Genomic DNA, 26,782 nt, shown 5'->3' on the forward strand with positions numbered 1-26,782 from the left:
TGAGCTCAACTTCTTTCAGCTCATCAGGGAGGGCAGAGAGGATGATGTCATCTTCACAGGCGGCGATCGTGATTGGCCGCTCGTGCTCACATGACTTTCACCAGACTGTTCCAAGCATTATTAAATACACATGCATTCGGCACAAACTGGGGCTTTGTTCGGATCAGGACCCTTTAAGCTAAACTCACACATCCTGCTATTAATTTCTGCTTGTACTGTGAGATTTCCTTTTAAGGTAATGTATATATGACATGTATTCAGAGTTATGCTGAAAATATGAACTTGAGAAGCACAAGAACTCCTGCAAAGGCTAAAAATAACCACACATTATTAGTGCAACTTAAGAAATAAAAATGTATTGGCATTGGTCTGCACAAATTAATAGTAAATATTAAAGAGCACATTTCCTTTGATGTGAAAGTGTGTATTAGTACATGTTAACGATATGCAAAAGGTACAAACCCCAAAGTAAATGATGATGTGAATTATCATTTCCGACGTAAATCTCTTTTCTTGGACTACAACAAACACATGGATTTGTTGATAAGACCGACATTATCATAATTCCTCCCGCTTGTACTCACAGCCTGTAAGTTAACTCCTGTTAGTATTGCATTGTGACCGAATCTTTTAAACATGGTAAGGAGCATCACATTTCCAGCTGACGTCAGAGGTATTCAGACCAATCACAGCGTACAGATTAGCTGGCCAATCAGGGACACAGAGCTTTTCAAATCTGTGCGTTTCAGGAAGAGAGTGTGAAATCTGGAGCTACAAAAATGTACGGTATGGAAAATAATGCGTTTTTTACCATAAACCACGCAAACACATTGCATTATACCAAATACACAAAATAACATTGGTTTTTAGCAATGACATAGGTGCACTTTAAAATAAAAAAAAAATATAAGAATTGTGTATATATTCAAGCATCTTTAGACTAACAGTGTCACGTCGTAATATTGATCACATTGATTGTTAATATTGCTTTAATATTGATTTGATATTAAAAGTATTAAACACACATGCACAAACTAAATTTAATCTATTACAAAAAAACATATAACCTAAATTTTCAACAATCATTTTGGTCTCACAATGAATAAATTACCCTTCAAATATTTAAAGTCTAAAGGCCCCCACATATTTCATTCATACATTTAAAGGGATAGTTCACCCAAAAATTATGTGACCCAAAAATGATAGACTCACCCTCATGTCGTTCCAAACTCGTAAGACCTCCGTTTATCTTCAGAACACAGTTTAAGATGTTTTAGATTTCGTCCGAAAGCTTGTTGACCCTTTTTTGAAAATCTACGTATGGTATACTGTCCATGTCCAGAAAGGCAATAAAAACATCATCAAAGTAGTCCATGTGACATCAGTGGGTCAGTTGAAATGTGTTGAAGCATCGAAAATACATTTTGGTCCAAAAATAACAAAAATTACGACTTTATTCAGCATTGTCTTCTCTTCCGCATCTGTTGTAAAGCGCATGCGCAAGACTAAAGTCACGTGATTGCAGTGACGTGGATGACGTACAACGCGGCTGACGTGTTATCTGGTGCGCCCCAGCTGTTTTTTTTTTTTTTTTGTGTGCCCGGGCTTCGTTTACAGTCTGAGGGAGACGAACGCTGTAAGTTCGAAACAAAAAACTTTGCAAACATGTCTGAGGATAACACGTCATCCACGTAACTGCAGTCAAATGACTTTAGTCTCGCGCATGCGCTTCACAACAGACGCGGAAGAGAAGACAATGCTGAATAAAGTCGTAATTTTTTTTATTTTTGGACCAAAATGTATTTATGATGCTTCAACACATTCTAACTGACCCACTGATGTCACATGGACTACTTTGATGATGTTTTATTACCTTTTTGGACATGGACAGTATACCGTACGTAGATTTTCAATGAAGGGTCAACAAGCTCTCGGACTTAATATAAAACATCTTAAACTATGTTCTGAAGATGAACGGAGGTCTTACGAGTTTGGAACGACATGAGAGGCGAGTCATTAATGACATTATTTTCATTTTTGGGTGAACTATCCCTTAAAGACCCATGACAATACTCAGCTTTTCTAGTTTTGATGTTCTGGACAGCCAATGTTTAAAACTACATCCCATATGCAACTAATAATGTGATGCATAAGACAACGGCACACTATATAAGGCCTGCGATGAGTAACACAAATCACAAGGTAAAGAATCAAGTCTGTGCTGCGTGCGTTTGTAAATATATACAGATGTGCAGGTCTAAAACACCATAAACTACACACATGTACCTTAACATGTCTCTTTGTTATAGACTAATATTACCATTACTGTAAAATATAAACTTATATTACACAGACATGATCTTTAGACCTGAACAGATAAAGCTTCCTTCAACATACAGATTGAATCCGAGGTAAACGGTGTAAACTGTAAGCGTGGAGGTATTTCTCAGATCCTCCTCCAAAATCCACGGATTCATCTGAAACATGATAAATTACAAACACTCATTCCTGAGCTATTAGTCCATGTACAACAATGTCTATATCATAAACAAATCAAACCAGCCGATCTCCAGCAGTTCAGACCTGTGCCAAAACACAAAAGACCCTCACGATGCCAAAACATGCAACAAATGCATGGTGAAAGGTTTGCTGTGGTTTAATAGTAAGAAAAACAACGTTTGAACCTGTATAAAGAAGACCAATGAAATGGTTTAACAAATGCAATATTTTTTGTTAATATTTCTTTTAATAAAATGTTAAGATGAACATATCAAATGAACTGTGCTTTAATTAGTTTAAAATATTGTTAGTTAATATGAAATGTATATGTGACCCAGTCTTTAAAATCCAGATTAAAGTCTCATAATTTAATAATGAGTTTATGAGAATCAAATCTGGATTTCACTCATTGATTATAAATTATAAATGACCTTATGCAGTCCATAAATAAAGATTACATTTAAAAATAAAATTTAAAATTTAATTAAAATTATATTTTATATTTTTTGCATTATATATTATGATTTTATTTATGACACAGTAAATGACTTTAGCTGGATTATCACAAAAAATATTAAGTTCAAATTGTACTTTTGGGCTATCAGCGGGATCACCTTGTTTCACAATACTGTACATGTGTCTACGTGCTGTAACTTTTATTACTCCTTGTTCTGTTTCACAGATGTCTTGCTGTCATTTTGGCATTTACAGATTCTGAGCCCCTCAACTGAACTCCCATGAGAACTGTTGACATTTTTCCCATGAGAATGATGATAGTAACAAACGTTGGAGTGAAAAAATATGCGACAGCTATCACTTCAATCTGCTGAATGTCTGCCATCTGCTTAAAGTGTGTACACCACCCCTTCTTTTACGGCACATTCTTTAACATAAATAAAATATCCACAATGCACCTCTCTCTGACTAAGCATTTCTCAAGAAAACATGCATAATTTGCATGTATACCGCAGAAGTATTACTATGGTATTATTTCGAACACAGCAAATCTCTCCTATCCAAGACTCGACATCCAACAGAGATGCTGTCTCCACCGAAGAAACCCATGGGTGACTACATATACAATAGGATATGAATAACATGATACACAACAGTAATATAGTTTCTGTCCTTATAATAACTTTAATATGGCTGGTGTGCATAATATAAATGGTGTTTAGTAGCTGACCCTCAGTTGAAACACAACTGGGCTTTATAAAGCAGGAATGAAGGACATGAAAAGATTCACATATAATCATTTATGCAGTACTACAAAAAGTCTGTCAACAAATGAAAAGCTTAGATGGAAAACCCTCCAATAGGGCATACACACCAAATGCGAATTCAACGATTTGCGTTAGATAAGATACAAATAGACGTAAACTTGTGCGGGGCAATGTAAATGGTGCAAATTGGGTGGCGAGATTGCAGCGAAAACAAGCACAGTTCGCCTCAAACACGTCTTCAAGCACATTGAAAATATTCAACTCAAGTGTAAAATTCAAATTTAAATAATCTACAGTGAGAAACGCCATGCTTCACATTTGGGGCCCTATCTTGCACCCAGCGCAATTGACTTTGTCAGTGACGCATGTATCATTCGTATTTTGCACCGGCGCACAGCGGGTTTTTCACTCCACAGACGCACGTCGGCAAACTAGGGAATGAACTTGCGCTTCGGGGGCGGTTCAGCGTAAAAAAGGAGGCGTGTTCCGGCACAAACCATCCCTAATGCTATTTTGCAGTTTCAAAAAACAATTGCGCCACTGACCAAAAAAAATAGTCTAAAGTCAGTGGCGCGTTGCGTGTGGTTCATTATGCTATTTTAAGGGCGCATGCTTGACCATAATGTATAGCGTGCACAACGCACACACACTTTGCTTATCTAATCTACACAGATGCAACAGTTATTTTTGCAAATCATAAATTGTTACAATAAAAAATATTAACACATGAGATAAGGGGAATCATAGTGGTGAGCATTGTGGTGATAGTTTTTATTTATTGTGTGGCTGCGTAAAAAAATTCTCATGCAAATAACGATTAAAATATTTTCATAAGAAACCTTAATGTATATGAACTTGATTTGTAAGTGTACTTTGGGTTTGGACCTTGCTTGCGTTTCTTGGGTCCGATTTCAAAGCCCCCAAACCCTTTCAGTGGTGAGGGTGGACGCAGTGATGTCCTCTGTGTAGCTTCTGTGTAGAGGCAGATCCACCTCCCGTTACACGGCGTGCCCGATTTATGCTGGCAAGCTTGGGATTCCCCCGTCTCCTGACATCATTGTAGCGTTTGGCGCAACGATGGGAATGCCAGCCAATGAGACAATTGCGGCTATTTCCTCTCACGCCTGTTTAACCTACGCTGATTTGGGCGGGTTTCTCCCATCCCCATACAAAACAACTTCTCTGTCTTTGACTGCTCTTACAAGAACGTCGGTCTCCTCGGCTGTGGACCGCTCCTGGCGTGCACCTAGTAAATCCGTCATAATAATAGCAACCCGCCATGGAACTTGCGCCCTTGCGTTTAAAGGGAATGTTGGATAGCGTTCTGATTGGTTTATTTGACGTTACGCCCAAACAACACCTATGAATAATGAACCTACTTCAGACCAACCCCTTATTGATTTGCGCCTGGCGCAAGAGTTATAGCAACAGCGCCCAAGATCCGCCCACAAAGTCACTTGCGCATTGCGCTTCGCACTTGCATTTCAGATCGTTAAAATAGGGCCCTTGGTGTGTATGCATAAGGGGCGGATCACACAGAACACGTTTATGGCAGTGGGAGGCGCCTTTTAATTGTTTTCTAAGCTGTTTATGCGCGCCAAACACCTTGCGTTTTTGACACATGTTGCGCCATGCATTTTTGCAGGAGCGCTCTGAACAGCTGAACTTGAAAAAGTAAACTCTAACGACCCAACGTTATTCGCATTTTTTCCATTGTCCAATACAATGAGATGAGAGGATTAAGCAGATTTAAAGTGAAAGTATTTGATGAACGTATAAAACGTGCTGATTAAAAAAAAAAACTTACTTTGTATTACTTTGTTTAACTATGATACAGTATTACAATAATGAGAATCATCATTAGGAATAATAATAATGAAAAAAGTGTGACATAGAGAGTAATATTTCCATTGTTCAATTTGTCCTCTGCTGTTTTCTGTCTACATAAATGCCTGTAAGAACTGATATGCCTGATGTTTTACTTTTCTGTAGGCAGGTGGGTCATGTCAAGCTCTCAGTAAGTGTGGGAGAGAGAACAAATTCCCTGACTCTTGCTTTTCATTCCCAGAATTCCAAGCTAGGCCTCCCAAATCAGCCGTTCCATGATCTTTGCTCCCATTCAAAGCAGTCACTTTATCTAGCCGAACACGGGGCACTCCTGCAAAGGTCCGGTCAGTGATACAGACCCAGGAAACAATCGCCATAACGAGTGGATTAAGACCAGTTCCTTTTATGGAAGTGACTTTGGTTTGGCTTTGTAATGTAATGCCAGTCAGGGATGATGGGGGATATGGCTTTAATCACTGTTACTCCCTTAAACCCAATCCAAGATAATGTACAATCTTACGTGAAGTATTTAAAGAAACTGACCTTTGGCTTTTATAGTCTTACATCATTGTGTGTGACATCAGATTGTATCAGATCATTTGTCATATAAATAGCAAGCTGACAGGAGTCTAGAAATATTACTATTTCTGCTTATGCTGCTGCCAGAGATTTGACACAACAACAAATACATAGAGATACAACTTCCTTTAGGGACAATATGTATGTCAAAATCTTCCTGCATCCTTCACACTAAATTCACTGAAATCCAACTGAACCTAAAGGGTAAATACTTATACAACACTGTTATTACAAGTTTTTTACATGGCTTGTTGGAATGCTTGATTCTGATTGGCCAGTCACATGTTTGCAGGTTTGTTATTCCCAGATAACCAGTGGCAGCAAGCGACTTCTTTTTTCGAGGGCGTTCGATGCAAAGTTTGTCACAACATGTATGTAGCCCGTCATGTGTGTGTTTCGTAATTTCAAAATATGTGTTCATGCGCGTGAACCTATGTGCATCATGTGTTTTGTCAAAATAAGTGCCTGCTGCAGACGCGTCTAAAGGATTTATGATAAAAGAGACGCTCGCGTTTGCCAGATACTCACATAATCTCATCATGTGTAATCAGAGTTTACTGTTAAGTGAGTGTCTTGCATGTATTTTGTGAACGTGAGTGTCTCTTATATCATAAACGGTTTTGATGCGTGTGCAGCAGGCACTTATTTTGACAAAACACATAATGCACATGGTTCACATGACGTAACAAACACATATTTTGAAAACGCGAGCAACACACATGACACTCCGAACACTTATTTTGAATAAGTGCCCCTCGGAAGAGCAGTCACGAGCTGCCACTGTTCTATACATCCATCTCTGCTTTTCAATATTATTTATTATAACGCCACTTAAAAAAACCTGAATTCAACTGTCCAGTGAAATGTTTATAAAATGAAACTGCATGTGCTGAAATGTTTTATCTCTTTGTAGAAGCCCTATGAGCATCAGTTATATCCTGATGGTTCAGGGCAACAGCGACAGATGTTTCCTATGTCTGATGAGATCAGGACTCAACTGGTCTGCGGTTATTCTGGGTCCATTGTTCTCCTAATGTCGAGGTGCAAATCTCAATCTACTGCGCATAGCCTGGACAGTAAACTGGGTAACGTACTGTGTATGTTTATGCTGCGTGTTTAAGATGGCCACACTGAAACCAGAGAATAAAAATGTATCACTAGTAATTCACTAGTGTGACCGATGTTGCAATGTGGCTCCCCTTGTGATGTCAGAAGGGGATAAAACCACCCCTTAATCTGCAATATCCAACCACAGCACTTCCATTTAGTGCAGAGATCAGCTCATTTGCATTTAAAAGGACACACACAAAAATGGCACATTTTTGCTCACACCTACAAAGTGGCAATTTTAACATGCTATAACAAATTATCTATACGATATTTTCAGCTAAAACTTCAAATGCGTACTCTGGGGACACCAAAGTTTTATTTGGCATCTTAAAAAATTATTGTCAAATGTACCCTTCAAAGAAGGCACACCGCCATCTTGCACCAACTAAAGTGACTTGACGCCATAAACGCAAATTACAGACTCATAAAATCGAAAACAACCCAGGAGGACTTGAACGCACCATAAAATTCACTTGATAGAGACAGGTGTTACACTACAGATATACTGTATTACAGATCAGGTCTCATACTGTACATCACTATGGTTCCAAAACACTGCACTATCTGCAATAGCTATTTGAATAATGCACAAGGAAACACAACCAGTAAAAGAAAAAGGAAGAAAACTGACCACATTCATATTCATTCAACTTCTACGCTGAACACACAGTCGACCTTCCCTGAAATCAGCAAATAAATTAAACACGCTCTTGGCTACTCCATACGAAATTTCCTTCTCAACTTCTGTAAAAGTTGCACTCAATGTTTCCCAGTCCTTTCCATGACATTTATTGTCGGCATTATGGTTTTTGCATTTTAATATTTTTCCGTCACCGTGTTGTATAAATAGAAGCGCTGGAGTCGTACACTAAGTGTGTTTAATAGGAGACAGCTGGAAATAATTACCTTCCTGCCCCGCGAATTCATTGTATCAGCTTTCTTGGCCGGCGGTAAATGAAGCCGGTGGTATGGCAGTGGGGAAATTGTGGCGTTGTGCTGGACGGTTATAGACGGCAAAACAAAGCCGACAGTGTGGCAGGCTGCCCGGTCCTCTTACTGGGTCAATACTATGAATACCACTGAATGAGGGGTGTCGAATCTGACACCGTATGTATGTCAGCGTGTATGTGTTTGGCTGGTGCATGTACTGTACGTGTGAGATGTATTTCTTCATTGCAGAAAAATGCTTTTTGGCAGCAGAATGGAGACGTTATGGTATCTAAACAGCGAGGGGTAACAGCGGGGCGATGCTAACCAGCCAAACCTTGACCCCTTTGGTCGTGTGCCTCTCGTGAAGAGCGCTTATTTAGGTAGCGTGTGAAGTTGTTGGCTATGTAAAGCATTCCAGATCAGTCACTCATGAGAGTTCATGCTACATTACAATGCAGCTGCCTATGTGTATGAATAAAGATCACTGGAATGGAGCTCACATCATAACTGTGCAGGTAAAATATGAAACCTCCTTTCAGTATAAAGTACAAGTGCGAGAGCTTAACAGTGTCAAAGTTGTATATTCAGCAGAGGGTAAACACTCTCAACGGGATGCTTTTGATGTTACTTTAAATCCTTAGTTGAAGAGTTTGGTTCCAAAATGCAATAAATCCATTTTGATTAATTTGGGTAAAAATGTGTTTCTATTCAAAGAAAGTGACAAGATGAAATCCACAATTTTCTGTTACAAACTTTTACATAGCATCTTTAAGTTATAACTTTACAAATTAAAATCCATAATTAGATTTTCAAAGATTTATTATAAAAACTTTTTTCGCAAAATGCAATAAATCTATTGAATCATTATATAAATGTGCATTCATCTTTGTCATGTTATATTCATTTAGTTGACTAGTGGTATACACTGATTAAAAAAATAAACATTAATGGCATTAATCAAAACACTTCGTCCTATTAAGAACACTGTCATTGCTGCTGTCATCCTTGGGACGTCGTCGTTGAACTTTTTTGACAGTGATCAGCTGTAAAATGTTTTGGTCCTGCTCAATTTTCGTTGACTTTGCGTAAAATAATGGAAAGTTTTTCATAAGATCCCCTGGGGTCAATGTGTTAGCATGACAGAAGCTTAATGCTGTTGGGAAAACAGGCAACTGCCGGCATTTTTCCGTCGCCCGACTGCCTCTCGCGTAAATTATTTGATTTTGATGGCTTACATTTCTTCCCCGCCACAGAAAACCACCACAGGTTTATCAATGGCATCAAAATTACTATTTTGTTTTTGTTTGATCACGAAGTACATCTGTGTTTCTGTGTGTTTTTAATGCCTCCATTGTTGTTTACAGTGCGTGGAATGGTGCACTGTGATTGGTTAAGAGGATGTATTGCATTCTGCAGAGAAGGAGGACTGCCGTTTGTCGCCGTTTGGAAAAAAAGGGAGAAAAGATGACAGAATAACACAGTGAATATTGGATTTGACGTAAAATTAAGAATTGGCTGTTTAATACTGACCTGATACAATACTGATTTTGGCGGTAACAATTGTTTTTAATGCCGTTTATCGGAACCAAACGCTCCACCAAGTACACAGCTTGATATTTCTGCTAAGATCCACTGGATGGAGAAATAGGCAATGCACAACCTTAAAGCCAATACAACCATTGAGGTATTTATGAGTAAATAAAAAAACTATTTACTGTGCATACAACAAAAGAAAACAGAAAGCCTGGTTTAACTTCTCCATATGTAGTCCTGCAAATCCAACCATACTCTCAGTGGTAGAATGTCCAAATCAAAAATACGACCTTCACTTTCTGCTTTAAAACCTATAGTGACATAACAACAAAGGTGTAGATAAAAATTCCACAATTCTACCTTTAATCTTTTATATTTTCTAATATCTTCCACTTCTAGACAGAAAACTCTAGATTTTGTTAGGCATGAACACAGTTGGTGACCCACTTTGAGTTTGATGTCTAGAAGACACCTGACCATTTCTTTACGACTATAGTAAACGGTGTGTGTGGTCACAACAGGAAACACAATTGTCCCGTGCATCTGGTTCTGCTCATTTGGGTGTTGATGTCTCTAATACCTCGTCCTTCAGCATACACATTTAAACCTGCCCTGACCCGGTTCAACACCCATCCCCGTAAAGGCCCTGTGGGAACTCAACATAAGCACTTTTTTGACCCATGGTGCCAAAATAAAATCCTGAATCGTAAAAACAACACCTGAATCATGAATGATAAAAAGATCAAAGTCATTATATTCAGTATCAGTGTAACAAACGTTTCACTTACTAAATAGATTTCCAGAGAACATCCACAGTGCCGGTTCACCAAACAGGCAGTTTATCTAGCTAAAAATAACCAAACAAAGTACATCTGGTAGTCTGGTAAGCTGTGCCAATGAAAACATGATAAACACGAAACAGTTATGTAATGCCTCATATGTCAGAGGATGAAAATAAGAACTGGACTATTTACTTGTGAGAAGCACTTGTACTGTAGCTTCATATTTTATCTGGCTAGAGTCAGGAGTTTTTTTAAAGTTGCCCATTAATTTTCTGACCTCAGTTTGTGTACATAGGAAGAGCTGAACCAACCACACTAACCTCTGAGAAAGCAAACCATGTTCAAATAAACATAACACCTGCGGTCCAAATATCACCTGAGTTTGTTTTTATGATCATGTCTGTCAGAAGTAACCACTGAATATTATAAGCACAGTTCCACTACTACCAGCTTAAGTTTAACTAGCTTTGCCAGATGGGGAGGGCCATCTTAAACCAGCTAAGACCAACCAACCTGCTAAGCCAAGCTTCAAGCCTGATCAAGCAGGTTAGTCAGCGGATCTTCCAGCTAAAACCAGGCTGGAAGACCAGCTAAAACCAGCCAACCAGTTTAGGCTGGTTTTAGCTGTTTTTTTCAGTAGGGTATTCTTCAGTTCATGCTCGTGTGACTGTGGCGAATAAACGTCTGATGTCTTTACTGATCGTGTTCGGTCAAGCTATGTCAAGAACTTGTTGTTTACAAGAAGCCTTGTGGTGAAAAGTAAAAGTAATGAAGGATCAAAATACATCTGTATGTTTAGTCAGCTGTGTTTTATTCAAATTAAACCGCAAGTCTGTTAAGTATGTTGCATGTTTGTTACTGTATGACTTTAAATAAATACCAAATGGCACAAATCTACTTAACAAGGACGGGCAGGTTTTAATTTCTGTCTGCAAATAAAAATGCTGGGTTGTTTTTAACTCATGCTAGTTAAATATTGGACAGCACACACCACTGGGTTAAAAATTATTCAATGCTGGGTTGTTACCATGGGTAACAATAACCACAGCTGTTGTTACCACAGGTAGATGGTACTGACCATAGACTGTAAAAAAGGATGGACGTAGTGTCCGTGACGTCACCCATACGTTTCTGAAGATCATTTTTGAAGCTTAAAGTAGGCAGTGCCTGCCATCACCATCTTGGCCGCGCGTCACGCAGATATACAAAAATGGATAAAAGGCAGGACGTGGGTGAAGCTGAGGTGACTGGTTGCTGAAACCACGCCCGCCTAGCTCGACTCTAGTGAAGGCAGTGGCTGTTCAACGTCACTCAAGTGGCCACACCCTTAATTATGCAGAACTTAAAGACTTAATATAATTTAAAAAAAATAAGTTACAAAAAAAATTCACCCCCCTCACAGTTGTCATGAAGGACAAAATTAGCTATACAGACCAAAAACACTTTTTGTACCAGGCTGTAAACATATTATTTTCGACTGTAAAGTTGGGCATTTTAACATGGAGGTCTATGAGAATTGACTCCCTTTTGGAGCCAGCCTCTAGTGGCTAGTCAATGAATTGCAGTTTATATCACTTCCGTATTGGCTTCATCAGAGAGATCGGAATTGGTTGCCCCTCGGTACTGACAGCAGTTCACCTGTCACTCAAGTGACCACGCCCTTAATTATGCGGACCTTTAAGGCTTAATATAATTTAAACGGATGAGTCCCAGTTGTCATGAAGAGCAAAATCGGGTAAATAGACCAAAAAATTCTTATTTCTGCAGTAAAGTTGGGCATTTTAACTCTTCCTCCCCAGCGTTTTAAAAAAAAAGTTGCCAGCCAACGCAAGCCAGTCAGCGCTAGATTTTCACAAAAGTTTAAAGCCTTCCAGAAAATCTTATTCTTTAAATTTATAAACACATAATATATCAACTAAAGAGCAGACCATCTGCTTTCAAAAAAACTTTCAACCTATCTTCATTCGTTCTCCTTTATCACCTCTCAAATATAGGTAGGTTTCTTAAAGAGTAACTAAACCCCTGGTGAGAGCCTGACTCTGCCCACTGGCAATATTTGAAAAATGCAAGAAAAGTGGGCAGACCCCAACGGAGATAGAGGGGACGAACTAAGTGTGTGGTGAGATCGTAACAAGGGCGTGGTGAGCTTGAACCTGCTTACGTCACGAGTTATTTTTTGGACCCAACATCCAATAGGAAGATTCAACTGCAGTAGCCACCGTTCAACCTCAAGAGGGCAGCACTCAGACGTTTTTACACCATATATTGTATTATTGAAACACTTTATATCCAAATGTCAAAAAACTTACTAAAATCAATGAACAGCACTAATAAAGCATCATTCTTACAGATCATTAACTAAAAAAGTTGGTTTAGGGTTTAGTTACTCTTTAATAAATTTTTTTAAAGCAAAACGCTAACATAATTGCATTTTTATAAAGAGCTTCTGTTAGAGATCAGATTCAGAGCGATGACCAAAACATACATGGAGATTTTACGGTTTTTAGATAAGTGGATGCTTCAGTGTTTTATAGACCCCTTAATCGCCTACGTCACTGTGACGTCACCGCTCTAGCTGAAGGCAAAACATAATGAATAACTCGTAGCAGGAGCACTAAAAGTTTGAGGTTTGGACTTTAAAATGTCATCTTGTTGTGTTTTTGGCTGCCAGAAACTAAACTAAACTAAACTTTTACTGGATCCCGGCAGACATTCCTTCACTAAAATCAAGAAGACAATTGTGGTTGAATGCAATACGGCGTACAGACTGAACGGAGACGATCATAAATAATGCTCGTGTTTGCAGTGCACACTTCATATAAGGTCAAATAATCTATGAATATGTACTGATGTGTTGGTTTTATCTAGTACAAATCAGCAAGTTTCTGTTTTATAGGTGAAAAGTCGTCAAACCTTCAGCGCTATTGTTTAGCTTAAATGTTAAACAAACACACAGCGATAGATGTGTATGCCATCCTTTGAATGGTTTCTTGAAATAATCCACATTGCTAATCATAGTTAGCCTAGCGATAGGTTACATTAGACAATAAGCATTGACAAAATTCCCCAAACCACCCGAAAGTAGGAAATATCCAAAACCTGGTTAAAACCGCGAGAGTTAATTTACATAAATAGCTGCCACGGTCCCGGAGAATCACTGACGCTACATATTCGGACATTTCTGAATCTTCTTCTGCATCCATGTTTAATAAATCCCTCCTAAAACGTGCTAGCTTACGCTTGTCAACATTGCATCCGTGGGCCTTTTTGCCTCATGCTACGCCCCGCCCAACCGTTGCAGTGTTTACAAACTTTTAAGGGGTCTATAAGTTGGGTGAAAGCACAATCTTGTGGACCACAGTGGAAATATGGATTGCTGTAAAAACTCATGGGCAAGGGAGGTTTTTCTCTTAATTCAGGGGTGGGGAACCCTGGTCCTGGAGGGCCACTGTCCTGCAGAGTTTTGTTCCAACCCTAATTAAACACACCTGAAAAATCAAATTAAAGTCTTCAGGATCACTTGGAAATTAAATTCAGGTGTGTTTGATTATGGTTTGAACTAAACTCTGCAGGACAGTGGCCCTCCAGGACCCAGGGTTCCCCACTCCTGTCTTAATTGATGAGATAATTCGTCAGTTGCAGTTAACATTGGAGGTCTATGGTACTGACTACCTTTTCCGTCGCGCGGCCAAGAATGCGACGGAAATAACTACCTTCTGGTAGGGCCGCCATCTTAGTCGCGTCCGCATTCAGGATGAGAGCTTACGCAGCCTACGGAGGCTACTCTGCTGCTGCACTGTGCCCCCGCCCTCCGAATTTGTCATACGTCACTAAGAAAGTGCGTACACTACGCTAATACTCTCTCCTGAATACAGAGGAGTCTAAGATGGCGGCGCTACCGGAAGGTATTTATTTTCGTTAACAAAGTTTTAAATATGGATATTTCTACAACAACACCGCGCGAATTACCCTCAGAAGACCTTTGTTTATCATCCTGGAGCCGTTTGGATTTAATTTGTGAAGGATGGACGCACTTTTTTTGGACTTGAAGGTCGTGGACTATGGTTGGACCCCGTAACATTACATTTAATCAACTGAAAAATCTAAAATATTTTCTAAAATATCTGAAAATGTGTTTGTCTGAAAAACGATGGACATATGCAACTCGGACAGTTTGGGGGTGAGTAAATCATGGGTTTAATATCGTTTTTGGCCGAACTATCCCTTTAAGACTTTTTCAACTACAAAAACCTTTTGTGACCTTGTGAGTGTTTCATCGGATGTTAAATGATCTTTCTGGAACCATACAGCCAAAATGGTTCTTTTTGTTACATTATGTAGCACCTATCACATTTCTGTACTGTAAGTCACGCCAATTTCAATGACCCGGCCATCTGGTGATGAACTCAATTTTGAAGTCAATCAAATGCCAAATTCCATTTTAAAACCATTTTACACACTACTTAAAAAAACCTGACATTTTGAGAAAATAAAAAACAAAAGGTAGATCAGCCAATCTAAATATCAAATTTGTTGGCCTCAACGATTCCTAAATCAATACGTATTTACTTTGCACACAAACCAAGGTTAGCAAAGTTTAGCACGCTATGCAGATAACTCCTAAATCAAGACGAAGTTTTATCCAAACCTTCTGCTGTCTCCATGACTAAATATAGTAAACAGAGGCTTCACGTGTTGAATGGTTCTAGTGAAACCAGTTGAACGTCAACGGGGGGCCGCACAAGAGCTCCATTTGACACAACAATAACTCCCCAGAATTCACCGCAGTGAGCTACAGGGTTTTCACTGTGTGTGATTTAACAGGGGGGAGTGTGTGTTTTAGTGAAGGTCCCCTCTGGAGAACCCAGCGGAGAGCCAGCTGGTTTCCATTAGCATGCCTCAGCCAGCAAATGGAGCTCCTGGCTTTATGTGGGCAGATACTAACACCCAGAAAAATGAGAGCAGAGAGCGACTAGACCTGGCCCTCGAGACCGTCGCCAAATCACAATGATGACGGAGAGCCGAGCTCTTCTGAACTTACCACGCTCGTGTTTTAAAACACACTGAGTGTTGTTTGACAAACCTATTTGATGTTTACACTAACTGGTATGGGAATGTATTTACGTCTCTTACTTTAAGTGAACCGGGACTTTGCTATCTACATCTTTTTGGATGATAACTGTTTACAGTAGTGTAGTGTAGATTTATACCAAGCAAGGTGATAAAATCTTCACCTCACAGATAATAAAACATGCAAGATAAAAAGCTCCTACACTTGGATTAGAGGAGGTACCCAAGTCAAATCTACAAATCAGAATGTCATTAAGCATGTTTTCATCCTCCTACTTTTATGCACATTTTGGGGTTTTGGATAAAAACGCTGGATGTGAATTCCAAGATGCGCATAAATAAATAAAAATTTGCATACATAATAAAAATGCACATAAAAACGTATGCACTCAACTGAGTTGGACAAAGTTCTTATGCGATAACAAAACATGCGCATGAATTGTGATGTAAATTTTTTTCCGTAATAGACTCATAAATACGCATAAAAAATGTCATGTTATTTTATCATGCTGAAATGCATTATCCAAAGCATGTCATCAAAGTTATATAAGGTATAATGACTGCCCAGAACTGTCTTGCGCGACTGTGTTCCCAATAGGGATGGGCGATAATTTGCATGTGATTGTCATTGCGCAGCTCATCAGTGAAGCCGGTTCCATGATTAGAAGTAAATCGCCATAGGGTGTTTTCAGATGGAGCGGCATTTACTACACAAAGCCATAGTTCACTGACAATCGGGGCAATTTCGCATTAATTATCATGGACGTATCGCCTGCGATATGTATGCAATATTGCCCAGCTAGTCAGTTAACTACACTGAAAAAAATGATTCATTCAATTTACTAAATTTTTTAAGGTAGTGGTCGCAATCAATTTATTTAAAGGAATATTCCATTTTCTTAAAAGAAAAATCCAGATAATTTACTCACCACAATGTCATCCAAAATGTTGATGTCTTTCTTTGTTCAGTCGAGAGGAAATTATGTTTTTTGAGGAAAACATTGCAGGATTTTTCTCATTTTAATTGACTTTAATAGACACCAACAATTAACACTTAATTCAACACTTAACAGTTTTTTTCAACGGAGTTTCATAGGACTATAAACGATCCCAAACGAGGCATAAGGGTTTTATCTAGCAAAACGATTGTCATTTTTGACAAGAAAAATAACAAATATACACTTTTAAAGCACAACTATATGGAATATCCCTTTAAGCTACATTTAATAAAATTAGTAGTGATGCACCGATGTATCGGCCGCCAATATTTATCGGCCGATTTTTGATGAATTTGAAACCATCGGCATATCGGCAATAGCACGAGAAAGGCCGATACCGATTGTTTATTAATTAACTGCATAAAGAAATCCATTATAAGTAAAAAATGAGTTAATGTTGTTAATAAAATAAATGCTGAATAGCAAAAACCACCTTTGAAGGTTGTCATGTTGTCTTATTATATTTGTTTTAGCTTAATTTGTGCCTCTCTTGTTATGTTGGTCAGTTGAATGTTAATTAGATCCAATCCATGTTCAGTAAAAATTATTTGATGCAGAAATAAACTAGCTAATAGACCAACTGTATAGTATTGTACACAAGTGTTTAAAGGAGTAGTCCACTTTATAGATGGGGCCCATTGACTTACCATAGTATTTTTTTTCCTACTATACAAAGTCAATGGACCCCATCTTTAAAGTGGACTACTCCTTTAATATCGGTATCGGCATCGGTATCAGCCAGAAGTTGTCTGTTTAAATCGGTATCGGTATCGACCCCCAAAAAAATCCTAAAAATTAGAAAAATAAAACAAAACAAAAAACTTTTGTTTAAATGTAGCTGCTCCATCTGAAAGCAGCTGATGGCGATTTACTTCTAATCAAGGAACCAGCTTTATTGACAAGATGTGCATGATATCGCATGCAAATTATTGCCCATCCCTAGTTTCCAAACAGCAGGATTCTTCCGTCTTTGAATACAAGATGACATAAATGCACTTATTGCGTTTCGTCTGCGTGCTCTGATATGCAATTAATTTATTATAGACTAAATAAAGCCCACAGTGGCTTCTCCTATGGCAGCAAATTCCTTTTTTTTTTTGACATTTTGCGCAAGTTTATGAGAAAATTGCACATTTGTGCTTTTCGACTCACTGGACGGAAATGGTGCTTTTTTCGCAAATATTTTATGCGATATTCAAGTCGTGCACAAGTTTAATTCGCAACTTTGGATGGAACCATTGCAATTGAGATCTAGGAATGAGATCCAAGTAAACTTAAACTGCCAACCACCCAAAGCAACCTAGCAAAAAACTATATACCTATCAAGGGCAGCCATACACTGCAAAAAATTATTTATATAAATGTCTAGTAACAAAGTCAATTAAATTTAGACTAACAACAGGCAGACAGTATCACATATGACTGCATAACAGCTCTATAGTAAGAACTCAATGAAAGTTTGGTCTTCACAAAAGTGGTGCACTGTGAGTTACTCGCAACAACTTATACAAAATAAGTCAATTTTTCCGTTTTGAATGTATAAACCTGAGAGCACTTTGAAACTTGTAACTTAGGATCAAATACTGACAACAGCTGGATTCAGATCCGATCTAGCGAGTCCATTGCGGTCTTCATGATAAATGAGTCTCTTAACTCCAGCAGAAGGGTGTTTATATGGTTTGCTCCATTAGGGATCACCCAGCGAGATTCTCTTGTGGCATACATTAGATCTGCCTGCCCACCCACAACATAACAGCACAAGTTTCACTTCCATTAAACCCTCGCTCATTTACAGTACCAGTCTGTTTAACAGATATCTCCCATTGTCCATCATTTCCACACACTTCAAAATCAAATAAACTCTGCTCATTCATAAGATGTTACCATCCGTGAAAAGGTTGAAATAAACAAACTGCGGTCTGTGGATGTTTAGGGTTCGAGTGTTTACAGGGCTCCACTGAATGTACATTTTGATGTCAGATACAAACACAAATCTACAATCTCGACAAACAAGATAAAACATTAAAGGTGCTCTAAGCGAATTGAAGCATTTAAGACCATAAAACATTTTTTGTTACATACCGGAAACATCTCCTCACTATCTGCTTGCTGCCTGTCCGCTGATCAAACTGTAAAAAACGCGATCTCTGTAGACAGCCCAGGCTTCACAAACGGCAATATCAACAAGTGGCCAAACCTAGCATCACAAAACAAAGTATTCCAGCCAATAAACGACAAGAAGGATTTGGGGGTGGGGGTTGGGCGCGTTCATGAAAGCACGGAAGGGAGGGGGAGGGGGAGGAGTTAGCTACTCTCCGTCTGTTTGAAAACAGTTTCAAACGTCAACAATAACTAACGTCTCGCAGATTCGCTTAGAGAGCCTTTAAGAATCATTACACTTTTATTTAACTACTGCCTATCGTCATACTTATACTGTAAGACAGTGACAGCAGCTACACTAAAGTCCGAGAATAACGCTTATGGGTCAATCTAAATAATCTGTGATTTAAAACTATTAAACTTTCCTAGTTTCATTAAAAATGAACTTAATTGTGCCAGGTCAGGTTACTGTAGATTTTACATTTATGTTATTTACTGGCAACAGTTTGTTCAAAGTAGGGATGCACCGAATCCAGGATTCGGATTCGGCCGAATACTGGGCTTTTTGACGGGGTTCGGGTTTGGCCGAATCCTAGAATTTTTTTCCACCGAACCGAATCCTAGGCTTGCGCTACGCTGCTCGACGTCACGCGGCCGTTGATTACACACATCGGGTGCTGACGTGGAGATGAGCTTTTTCTTTCGGTGAGCTTTAGGGGCTGGACACACCAAAACTTTTAAACACGGCTGAAAACACCTTGAGGACACCAAATGCCAGCTGTTTTTCAGCCGAGCGCTTGGTAGCTGTTATGCTTCAGCTGTGAGCCGGTTGGTTGCTGTGGTAATGTCCCGCCCCTCCTCCATTGTAATTGGACAGCCGTGTGAAAACTGACATTGACGAGCGGAGCTTCTCACTCAAAGTTAAATATTGTTTTCAGCGCGGAGCTGCTTGCTTATTGGAAAAACGAGCGTGTCGCAACGCATCGCTTTCATTATGCATAGGCTTATGGTAATTGTCAAAATAGTTTTCCAACTTGTCATCCTGGCATAATGTACAGTTAAAATTAAATAAAATGAAAAATACATGCTGTGGACGTTGTTTACTTCATTAATGTGTTTAACTGTGTTAATGGAATAAGGATGCGAGTAGGATGCGAGTAGGATTCGGTATTCGGTTTCGGACGAATCTTAAACAGTGGATTCGGGATTCGGCCGAACCTAAAAAATCTGGATTCGGTGCATCCCTAGTTCAAAGTTAAATGAACATGAAACATTTTCAGTCTTTATCTTCTAAAATAAGTTACTGGCAACCAGCTGCATAATTACAACTAATTTTTACGGTGTACATTTGTATGTTTTTGTACGATTTGCTTTCATCCCTTGTGAAGTTGGGGTTAGAGGTGGGGTTTAATTGTTTTTTTATAATCTTATTTTTTGGGTATGATTCACTTCGTTCGAAAAAGCCAACTCGTAAAATACATACATATTCCTGTGAGATTAAATGTGCTTTCCATAAAAATATCAGCTTCACATATTTGTTTAGAAATTATTAGCCTTGTGCTCGAAGTCATGAAGTAATTTAATGCTTATAAATCTACAAATATCAGGTTCCCTTTCGAGATCGGTCTCTCGACAGAATCTGGCGCTGTAGGACCTCCCATAGCATCAGCTTCTGATTTCTCGTTCCCAATGTCAAACAAATCTTTGGTTTCCCCAGAGTACATATGTGAATTTTTAGCTCAAAATATCATATAGATAATTTATTATAGCATGTTAACATTGCCACTTGCCACAGGTGTAAGCAAAAATGTGCCGTTTTAGGTGTGTCCTTTAAAATGCAAATGAGTCGATCTCTGTACTAAATGACAGTGGAGTGGTTGGATAGTGCAGATTAAGGGGTGGTATTATCCCCTTCTGACATCACAAGAGGAGCCAAATTTCATTGACCTATTTTTTCACATAATTGCAGAGAATGGTTTACCAAAACTAAGTTACTGGCTTGATCTTTTTCACATTTTCTAAGTTAATAGAAGCACTGGGGACCCAATTATAGCACTTAAACATAGAAAAGGTCTAATTTTCATGATATCTTATTAATATCCTAATGATTTTTGGCATAATAGAAAATGTTATAATTTTGACCCATACAATGCATTGTTGGCTTTTGCGTGCTACTGATTTTGTGCTCCAGGGTCCCATATATCTTAAAGCCCTAGTGTGAATGTTCATTACCAAATGTAAGAAGTCGAGGTCAGCAAGCCTACTAACTGTGTTGTCAGCTGGCTGTTTGTTGCCGCTGATGCATATTTGTTAGGTAAAAAGGAAAATGAGTTGCATGGCATGGGGTAAGTCCTTCCTGTAAGAGGATTCCCTGTGGAGAAGTGCCTCATAAACAGAAGCAGTGAAATCTACGAGCTTTGTGTGGACCTTGTTAGTGCTGGAGCTTCACAGCAGCTTCGCCCCGAGGACACTGAAGCTGAACGCTGTGTTACCAGCAGACAAACAACAAGAGACTGACTGTGTGATCACAATGATGACCGTCTCTCAGCTGCTTAGAAGAGTCACGAAAACAAGCTCCCTTCTTAAGAAAGCCACATTTCTATAGTAGCAAACCATGCAGTAGTCGATATCTGCTTGACTAATAGCTATATGTAGATTATTATAATGTATCAGCCACTTGAAGCTCTGAGTTTGGTGGGAGTTTTTAACCTTGGCAACCAAGCTACAGATATGACTAATGTACTTGAAGATTGTCGAGATTTAATAAACAAAAGTTCACCCAGAACTACTAAATATCTGCCATAATTACTCCCACAACCAACAAAAGCAACTATTTAAAGCAATTACAAGAATATGCACATGAAGATATTTGGTCTGTGTTGATAGCAGAGTGAATTAAAGTTCAACGCAACACGCTGTGACCTCCATCGCAGGGCAGATTGCACCACGGGTCATGGGAGAGAAACAACACTGGCCAGATGAGAGAAACAGCAAACAACATCACATGGACCCGATTGCATTCTGCGGTGCTCAGACATCCAGAGCGGACCACCGTGAAAACGGTCCACATTAACAGGAAATCTACTGTAATGTGACTTTATGGCATCACGTAACAAGCAGAAATACACATTTACAGCCCATAAGGCATAAGCTGGACAAAAAAGTTACTGTGTTCAGGGTTCCCACAGCTTAGTTAACTTCAAATTCAAGGACCTTTCAAAGACTTTCCAGGTCTAATACTCTCAAATTCAAGGACGTAATGTGGGGACACATTTCAAGTGAGAGCAAGGTTACATTGTGTTACCTTTTAAGATAGATTGTTACAGTTCCCTTTGGAGGGAACTCGCGCTGAGTCACTGCGGTGACACTTTGTGGACGCCTCCAAGGGTAAGTGCGTCTGAATGTGTATATCAAATTCAACCAATGGTGAGGCTTAACGACAAAGACAGGGTGACGCGGGAGCTAGGAAGTATATCGCTATCTGAAATATTGCCAAAGATGGCGTTACAGGGACGCAGGAAGTATGGCAAGGGAGACGCAGCGTCTCGTTCCCTTTTCAGGGAACAACAGTTACATACGTAACTCGAGACGTTTTCATGTGTCAAACACAACTATGCAAAAAAGCATTTTGGTATGAATCAACATTCGCATACAGAAGAAATAAGCATTTAAAGCGAACAGTTAAGCATGTGTACTTAAAAAGTCTAAAATTTTTATGATATTATCCTACACTACACAGGGAATAATATGGATTTTTTTCCCCCAGAAAACTTCTTGCATAAAATATATTCAAGCACTTTCAATGACCTGTATCTATGTATGTATATTTTCAAAAACTTCCTAGGGCCTTGAATTTTTTCCTCCAGATTCACAAACTTTCAAGGATTTCAAGGATCCGTGGGAACCCTGGGTGTTACATTAACACATCAACACCTGGTATCGGAATAAAGGCCGGGGTATACCTTTTTCCGCGGACGTGTGCACAGCTTTTCAAGTATACTCCCCGTGGCTATACGCGGATGGCCGCGTTCGACACTATACGCAATACAAATGATTTCTTATTCAAATTATTAGTCTAACAGGCCGTCAGGGCAGCACTGATTTGATGACATTTACAGTTCATTAAAACATTAGGATAGGTGAAGAAAAGTAGCTGATCCACCAATGCAAACACAGTTTAGTACAAACAACAAGACAACAAAGAACAGAAATCAAACATTATGGTAACAAATGCTCCTGTACGCGCACTGTCCGGCTGCAGACCCTCATGATGACGAAAATGACGTCATGCGGACGGGGCGCATACGCGGACGTCCCTAGTATACTTTCGGCGTAAGAGGTACAGTATGTGAGTATCTCTGGATGGCAGACGTGTGCAGCATGCGATATAAACTGGGGTATCCAAAAACTCACCCTCACGAATGATGTGTACTGATGGCACTGCTGTCGATTGATTTCCAGGCTGAAACGCTGACTGACAACGCCTGTCTGCTCTCCACCGTTTGTGAAATACACCCGGGGCGGCAAACCTTTGCGTCTCTTATCTGAATCTGCTGTTAGGTTGTACAACAACTCTGGGGAGAAAGATACATTTCGGTTAGACAACAACGTATAAACATCTCTTAAATAAGTGCTCATGTGGTCTGTGTTTAAACATTCGCTATCGCAAGCATTCCACGGCTTTAAAAACAAAGTAAAACATCCAGTTTCCACTGACACGGTCACGGAAAAGAAAGAAAACAGGCTATGAATGTTTCTAGGCCATCGTCCAGTTCTGAGCTTTCTGAGCAAAATTTCCTGACAGCTTTCATGCAAATCAACCAGACAAACAGAAGGTTAAACGTTTAATGGCAGGATATTTTAATTGGAGAATAATCCTGATGTTAAGTTTGAGATATTATTACAGCGTATGAATGCAGTGGATTGTGTTTGAATACATCTAGCTGTGACTTAAGCATGAGCTCAGTTCGGTCCGTAGAAACAGGGCCTCACCCATACACAAGGTACTGCTACACTTTCCAATATGAATGCCAAGCGAGGGAAACACTGGTGCTCTTATTCAATGTTTCCCAGAAACCTCCGATTACGTAACACCCCCTTTAAAGAGTCCATGTCCCATATGGCCACACCCACGTAGCGAGCGGTGACCCAAAAGTTGAGCAAAAAGTCACTGTCATCGAATCAAAAGTAGCCACACCTTCTACGCCCCATTACAACACAGTCTGGGCATATGTGATGTCATGCTCACATGATCAAAGAACAGAAAAAAAACCCTACTACTAGAATAGATTAACAGGAATATCATCATCTGTACCATAGTCCAACCAAAGTGTGTTTGGAGATCTTTTATCTGATTTCCATTCTTATTCATTAATAATAAAGCCACAAGTAATAATAATAATAATTAATGAATAAAATTAAGTTATAATAAAATAGATGAAATAATAAAATAATAATTAAAATAATTAGATCAAAATAATCATTAAATATGAATAATTGTTGCACTGAAAAAAATTCTTTGCTGCCTTAACATTTTTTGTTAAATCAACTCAGATTTACAAGTCATGTCAACAGAGATGAGTTAGCACAACTTATAAAATATAGTTGAGAAAAGTCACCTGTAGTTATAACAACTCATTTCCAGTCAAGATATAATTTACTAAATAATAGTAAGTTGAAATGACTTGTGAATCCGAGTTGATTCAACAAAAAATGTTAAGGCAGCAAAGTATTTTTACAGTGTGCGTTTTGTTTTTATTTAAATATTTAATAATTATTATTATTATTATCATCATTATTATTTTTATTATTATTATTATTAGTAGTAGTAGTTTATTATTATTATTATTATTATTATTATTATTATTAGTAGTAGTAGTAGTAGTAGTAGTAGTAGTAGTAGTAGTAGTGTTGTTATTATTATTAGTATATTATTATTATTATCATTATTATTATTATTATTATTATTATTATTAGTAGTAGTAGTAGTAGTAGTAGTAGTAGTAGTGTTGTTATTATTATTAGTATATTATTTTTATTATTATTATTATTATTATTACTAGTAGTAGTAGTAGTAGTAGTAGTAGTAGTAGTAGTAGTAGTAGTAGTAGTAGTAGTAGTAGTAGTAGTAGTAGTAGTAGTAGTAGTAGTAGTAGTAGAAGTAGTAGTAGTAGTAGTAGTAGTAGTAGTAGTAGTAGTAATATTAGTAGTAGTAGTAGTAGCAGCAGTAGTAGTAGTAGTGGTGGTGGTGGTGTTATTATTATTATTAGTAGTATTAGTACAAGTAGTTTTATTATTATTATTAGTGGTGTTATTATTATTGTTAGTAGTAGTAGTCGTAGTACAAGTAATTGTATTATTATTATTATTATTAGTGGTGGTGGTAGTAGTGGTAGTAGTAATAGTAGTGGTAGTAGTAGTAGTAGTAGTAGTGGTAGTAGTAGTGGTAGTGGTAGTAGTAGTAGTGGTGGTAGTAATAGTAGGAGTGGTAGTAGTTGTGATAGTTATAGTAGTAGTAGTAGTAGTAGTAGTAGTAGTAGTAGTAGTAGTTTTATTATTATTATTATTATTATTAGTACATTTACATTTACATTTACATTTAGTCATTTAGCAGACGCTTTTGTCCAAAGCGACTTACAAGTGAGGTAAACAATAGAAGCAATTATGGCAACATAAGAACAGCAATACATAAGTGCACTGGAAATAGTCTCATCAAGTCCAACACAATATACATAGCCAAGGGTATGTTAGTTGTTTTTTTTTTTTTTTTTTTTTTTTAGATAAAGATGAAGGTAGATAGAGAAAGAGATAAAGAGAAGGGTAACTAAATAAAGATAGTAAATCTGTAATTAGGAAGTTAGGTAATGGTGGAAGAGATGGGTTTTTAGCCGAGTCTTAAAGACAGCTACAGTGTCAGCTGATCGTGTCACGACCGGCAGATCATTCCACAGTTGTGGGACAGTTCCTGAGAAGGTACGCGTTAGTGTTTTCTTCCCTTTTTGAGATGGTACCACAAGTCGTCGCTCGGTGGCAGAGCGCAGTGATCGAGAGGGTACATAAGGCTCTATAAGCAAGCGAAGATAAGGGGGTGCTGACCCAGTGGTGGTTTTAAAGGCCAGGAGCAGAGCCTTAAATTTGATGCGGGCTGCTATAGGAAGCCAGTGTAACTTGACAAAGAGAGGAGTGACGTGCGCCCTCTTTGGCTCATTGAAGACCACTCTTGCCGCTGCGTTCTGAATCATCTGTAAGGGTTTGGTCGTGCAGGCTGGAAGTCCTGCCAGTAGCGCATTGCAGTAGTCCAGCCTAGACAGGACAAGAGCTTGGACCAGGACCTGCGTAGCATGCTCATCTAGGAAAGGTCTAATTTTCCTAATATTGTAGAGGATGAATCTACAAGAGCGAGCGGTGCTGGCAACATGCTCCGTGAAGCTAAGCCGATCATCAATGACCACTCCCAGGTTTTTGGCCGTCGTGGAAGGCGTGATGGTCGAGGAACCTAGCTGAATGGAAAAGTTGTGCTGAATCTTTGTTTCGGATGATATGACAAGCAGTTCTGTCTTCGCAAGGTTAAGCTGGAGATGGTGATCCTTCATCCAGAGTGAGATGTCCCTCAGGCATGCCGAGATGCGGGCAGAAACCGTAGGATCATCAGGGTGGAACGACAAGTGGAGTTGAGTGTCGTCTGCATAGCAGTGGTAGGAAAAGCCATGTTTCCGAATGACAGAGCCCAGGGATGTCATGTATATCGAAAAGAGCAGCGGTCCAAGCACAGAGCCTTGAGGGACCCCGGTATCTAGACGTTGGGGTTCGGAGACGTCACCTCTCCAGGATACCCGAAATGACCTATCTGAGAGGTACGACTTGAACCATAAAAGTGCTGTGTCAGTGACACCCATAGACATGAGAGTCGACAGGAGGATGCGGTGATTGACGGTGTCAAAAGCTGCAGATAGATCCAGTAAGATCAGCACAGATGATTTGGAGGCTGCCCTTGCCTGCCTTAGGGCCTCAATGACTGATAGCAGCGCAGTCTCAGTGGAGTGACCACTTTTGAATCCAGACTGATTGCTATCCAGGAGGTTATTTTGTGTGAAGAAAGTGGAGAGCTGGTTGAACACAATGCGTTCAAGAG

General features: G+C 39.0%; 1 protein-coding gene across 2 annotated transcripts in view; it reads right to left on the bottom strand.

The window, feature by feature from the left end:
* Nucleotides 1-26,782, bottom strand: part of itga9 (integrin, alpha 9) — a 108,284-nt gene that overhangs the window by 41,862 nt on the left and 39,640 nt on the right. For both annotated transcript variants that reach the window (XM_065296196.2, XM_073812838.1), the window contains exon 15: nt 23,065-23,225. In XM_065296196.2, the coding sequence (XP_065152268.1) occupies nt 23,065-23,225 (161 nt within the window). The remainder of the gene's footprint in view (nt 1-23,064; nt 23,226-26,782) is intronic.

The sequence above is a fragment of the Paramisgurnus dabryanus genome, chromosome 20 (assembly GCF_030506205.2).
Source record: "Paramisgurnus dabryanus chromosome 20, PD_genome_1.1, whole genome shotgun sequence".
Lineage (NCBI taxonomy): Eukaryota > Metazoa > Chordata > Actinopteri > Cypriniformes > Cobitidae > Paramisgurnus > Paramisgurnus dabryanus.